This window comes from Ziziphus jujuba, chromosome 1 (assembly GCF_031755915.1).
Source record: "Ziziphus jujuba cultivar Dongzao chromosome 1, ASM3175591v1".
NCBI classification, from domain to species: Eukaryota; Viridiplantae; Streptophyta; class Magnoliopsida; order Rosales; family Rhamnaceae; genus Ziziphus; species Ziziphus jujuba.
Window position 1 is genome coordinate 46,847,996 of NC_083379.1, and position 4,835 is coordinate 46,852,830.

A 4,835-nucleotide genomic window follows, 5' to 3' on the forward strand; every position below is an offset into this window, starting at 1 on the left:
CAAATATAAATACTAAGTATGAGCAGGGCAAACTAGGATAGAAGACTCTTTAACGAAAAAGGCAAAAAGCTCAAATACCATGGGTAAAATTTTAAAGGAAAATAAAATAAAATTATAATTTGTATTTTAAAAAGCAGCTGATTCCATCTACCAGAAGCAGCCATGTAGAGTGGTTAGAAAAACAGAAATAAAATATACAAGTGAAAAACTAGGACCTAATTGATAGTACACGATGGTGAGTAATATTATACGTAAGATACGGACAAGTTTTTTCTTTTTCATTTTTTTTTTTTTATCATGACCATAATATCAAATAAATATAAAATAGAATCAAGTTGTTTGTTGGCATGGCAAATGACAGTATCACAGAAAAATAAAAAATTAAAAAATACTTTCCAAAAGTCTACTAATAATTTTTTTTGAAAAACATGGTCAATATTGATGATGGGCATCGAAGACCAATGTCTATTGGTCGTTAGTTATAAATTTTCATTTTATTTATTTATGGATTTATTAATAATATAATTTTAAGGTCACAGTGAGACTTCAAGTCGGTGTCCAAGTACATTTATGTTTTGTTTTTTATTTTTTGTTTCAAAAATTTTTCTTCCTCCCATGAGTTTGCAGTTGTACGTAGGTTCACCAAGTCAATTGTCAGCCCAGATACCGTAACACTAGTATCTAAAACTTTGGGAAAACTATTTCAATTATCATTGTTCACTGAGCAATACCCAGTCGCATATTTGGAACATGGCTGAGTATCTGGTTAGCTCAATCCTAGAGCAGCTAGGTTCCATCACTCGTGGATGGTTAGAAGAAAAGGTGAAGCTGATAAAGGGTGTTGAAGAAACAGTTGAAAAGCTCCAAAGCAATCTTCAAGGAATTAGGGCTGTGCTTGAGGATGCGGAGAAGAAACAACTAAACGATGCCAGTGTGAGGGATTGGTTAGAGAAGCTCAAGGAAGTATCCTTCGATATGGATGACGTGTTAGACGAGTGGGTTGCCTCTATTCTCAAATCAGAGATTGATCCAGCGGAACGTGGTAAAAATGATGACGTTCTCTATTCAAAGAACGAGGTTTGCTTTTCTATGCCTTCTTGTTTTTGTTTTCCTCGGATTAAGCGGTTGAGTCTGCGCCATAACATTGCCGTCAAAATTAAAGAACTGAATGACAGACTAGATCTAATCGCAAATGAGAAGGATAGATACTCTTTTAACTCAGTAGATGCCAGTAGTTTTATTGCACAAACTGGGCGGCCACAAAGTACCTCCTTTGTTGCTGTATCTGAAATACATGGCAGAGAAAAGGATAAGAGCATGTTAAAAAGCATGTTGCTTAGCTACAGTTGTGATGGAAGTGGAGGGCTTGATATCATTCCCATTGTAGGGATGGGGGGTTTGGGTAAAACTACTCTCGCCCAAATAGTATATAACGATGACCAGATCGTGGCTCACTTCGATAAGAGAGTTTGGGTATGTGTCTCCGAACCTTTTGTCGAGATCAAAATTGCTAAAGCAATCCTTGAAGGTTTAGATTCTAAAGATGAAGTCTCAACTCAATTGGAAACTTGTTTACAACGTGTTCGTCGAGATATTGAGGGAAAGAAATTCCTTCTTGTCTTGGATGATGTATGGACAGAGGATGACCAAAAGTGGGAACAATTGAAGCAGCCTCTTAAATATGGTGCTGCAGGAAGTAAAATTGTTGTCACTACACGGAAAAAAGAAGTTGGAATTATGATGGGAGCATCAACTCGCAATGGCAAGGTCGTTTATCTTGAAGGGTTGCCTGAAGATGACTGTTGGTTGATATTTAAGCAGCTGGCCTTTTTTGAGAACGAGGAAGATCAAGAGCATTTAGAGGAAATCGGTAGAAAGGTCGTAAGGAAATGCAAAGGCATGCCTCTTGTTGCAAAGATTTTAGGAAACCTCATGCGCTTTAAGAAATCCATAAGCCAATGGGAAGATATTCTGCACAGTGAAATATGGCAACTCAGAGACACCAATACCAAAGTATTCGCACCCTTCTTGTTGAGTTATTATGATTTGTCTCCTTTAGAGAGACGTTGTTTCTCATATTGTTCCATATTTCCAAAAGGTTATCCGATAAACAACATCGACTTGATCCAAATGTGGGTGTCTCAGGGTTTTTTAGGTTGCAGCACATTCCCAGAAAAAGAAGGTGAGAATTGTTTCCAAAAGTTGGCAATGCGGTTTTTCTTTCAAGAGCTGAAGCAAGAGTATGACGGAAGTATAAGCTGCAAGATGCACGATATAGTTCATGACTTTGCCCAGTTTCTTACCAAAACCGAATGTTTTAGCTTGGTGGTTGAGGGTGTTGAAGAGAAAAGGTTTGGAGAGGATGGCAAGGCCCGTCATCTCACCTTTGTATTGCCTTCAGAGGCCACATTTCCTACCTCATCACTGCACAATGAAAAGAATCTGCGTTCGCTTTTCATCTCTGGTGGGGATACAAGTACTGAAAATACCTCAAGTGCTCTTGGTTCATTCTTACGACTCACAAGTCTCCGGACATTATATTTAAGCCGATTAGAGATTATAGAGTCGGATATTGGGAAGATGATGCATTTGAGATATCTCAATTTGACTACCAATTATTACTTGCCAGAGTTACCTGAAAGTCTCTGCGATTTGTGTAATTTGCAAACATTAAGAGTCAACACCCCTACTCTTAGAAGACTGCCTGAAGGGATAGGGAAACTAATTAATCTCAGACGTTTTAATGTTGAGGAATGTGATTTACTTGAAGGGTTCCCGAAAGGATTTGGAAAACTAGCTAGTCTTTTTGCATTGGACTGTTTGGTTGTGCCCGAGGAAAACAAAAGCGCATATTTCAACATGGAAGATCTGGAGAAGCTAAGAAACCTTGTACTTCAAGGGTCTCTTTGTATCAACAGGTGTCGAAACTTAGAAATCGAGGATGAGGTGAAAAAGCTAAAACTCATGAACAGGAAGTACATTGGCATTTTAAAGCTACGTTTTGGACGGATTAAGGAGCCACAGACAATCGAAAGTGATGTTCACATGCTGGAAGCTTTAAAACCAAATTCAAACCTGAAATCTTTAGAGATTTGCGATTTCATGGGAACCACATTATCACCCACATGGATTACATCGTTAACTAATCTTAGAAGTCTTTCCCTGGAGTGTTGCTCTAGCTGTGAGACATTAGAAATTCCGTTGGGGAAATTGCCACTTCTTGAGTCAGTCCGTATAAAATATATGGGAAATGTGACGAAGGCTGACTTTGTGGGAATGTCTAATACAGATGCAGATACAGATGAAGATAGCAGCATGGCTAAGAACAATACTTTATTCCCAAAATTGCAGCAATTTCTTTTATATCGGATGAATCGATTGCGAGAATGGATAGGCAGTGGTGCAGCAGCAGCAGCTACTACTAGAAATAGAAATTTAACAATCATGCCATGCCTCCATTCCTTAGAAATTGTAGGTTGCCATCTACTTCAAGAACTGCCAGACTTCATTCAGAGAATACCTCTGCAGAAGCTGACCATCAGGGAGTGTCGATTTCTCTCAAATGCTTGCCAAATTTGGGGAAGTCAGTGGTTCAAGATTTCTCACATACCAAACATTCAAATTGATTCCAAGGTTGTGAAGAAGCAAACCAAACATTCTGCCGATTCAGAGAAAACGTTTTTCTTCAACCGTGGAGAAATTGTGCCCGAAGATGAGCTTGTCTAATGAAAAACATGCTGATAAAGTTTTCAACACTCGTTTCTATGAACTTGAAAGGTGTGTGTGTGTGTGTGTGTATATATATCCTCCCTCTAATATTTGGTTTTTACACGTTTTCAACTTTTGGCGTTGCCATTATTCCAGTTACATTCTATTACAACAAACTAGAATGAAACACTTATATATAGTCCTTGCTTTATCTTATTTTCACCCTGTACTTGAATTCAGAAGGATGAAGAATTATTTTTTATTTATATGATATTTCTTATGTGGGGTATGAAATTATGAATTGAACATTTATTATGAACCATTTGCATATTAATTTATTGATAAGTATAACGCCAATGAGTATATATTACTACGCATTTTTTTTGTATTGTTGCCATTCAGGTCAAAGAGAAGGATGTTCTGGAAAAAGTTGCTTTTGCCTAGTGATGGCGTTTCCACCCAAAATAAAGAGCATGAAGAGCAATGATTCTTCTAGCTCTTCTATATCGTTTCTTTATCCTTACTGTATGCTCTTCTAATTTCATCTCATCCTTTAAAAGTGTCTAATGATTATTAGTTTACCCTTCTTCTTTTCGATAGAACATATTTACAAACTTTAGATAGCTTCTTATTTGCATGCCTAATTGACAATTAAGTTACGAAGGTCAATCACGATTGCTTTTGGTAGGTATATTCATATGATAATGAAAACATTAAGTATGAGTTTTGTTTTATCAAGATTAGGCGAAGCATTATACTTGATCAAAATCAACTCAAATAATACTCCAACACTTGTGAAATCCTCTGATGAACAATTCCCGGCAGTGCGAAACATACATAAATTGTGTTTTTAAACCATTGATTTATATATGAAAAATGTCCATCCCTGTCTAAATATTAATATGTTGCCCACCCTATATCCTGAAATTCCCTTGGAGCCGGAATTTCTCCACCAAAAAACAAAATAAAATCTCATATCTGCAAAAATTTGCTAAATATGAATGTCATTTTGGATTATCATTATCATTTTCATTGTCGAAAGCTAAATTTTGGCGTTCCAGCTTCTTTTTGCAATTATGTACTGAATTTGGCAAAGAGCACAATGACATAAATTGTGACATCAAAAG

The 4,835-nt window shown here is 36.8% G+C and overlaps 1 protein-coding gene across 1 annotated transcript; it reads left to right on the forward strand.

The window, feature by feature from the left end:
• Positions 1-376: 376 nt before the first annotated feature.
• Positions 377-4,468, forward strand: LOC107405572 (putative disease resistance protein RGA3). Its single transcript, XM_048475811.2, has 2 exons — positions 377-3,777; positions 4,111-4,468. Exon 1 carries the CDS (start codon positions 751-753, stop codon positions 3,724-3,726), a length of 2,976 nt encoding a protein of 991 aa, XP_048331768.1. The 5' UTR covers positions 377-750; the 3' UTR covers positions 3,727-3,777; positions 4,111-4,468.
• Positions 4,469-4,835: the final 367 nt, after the last annotated feature.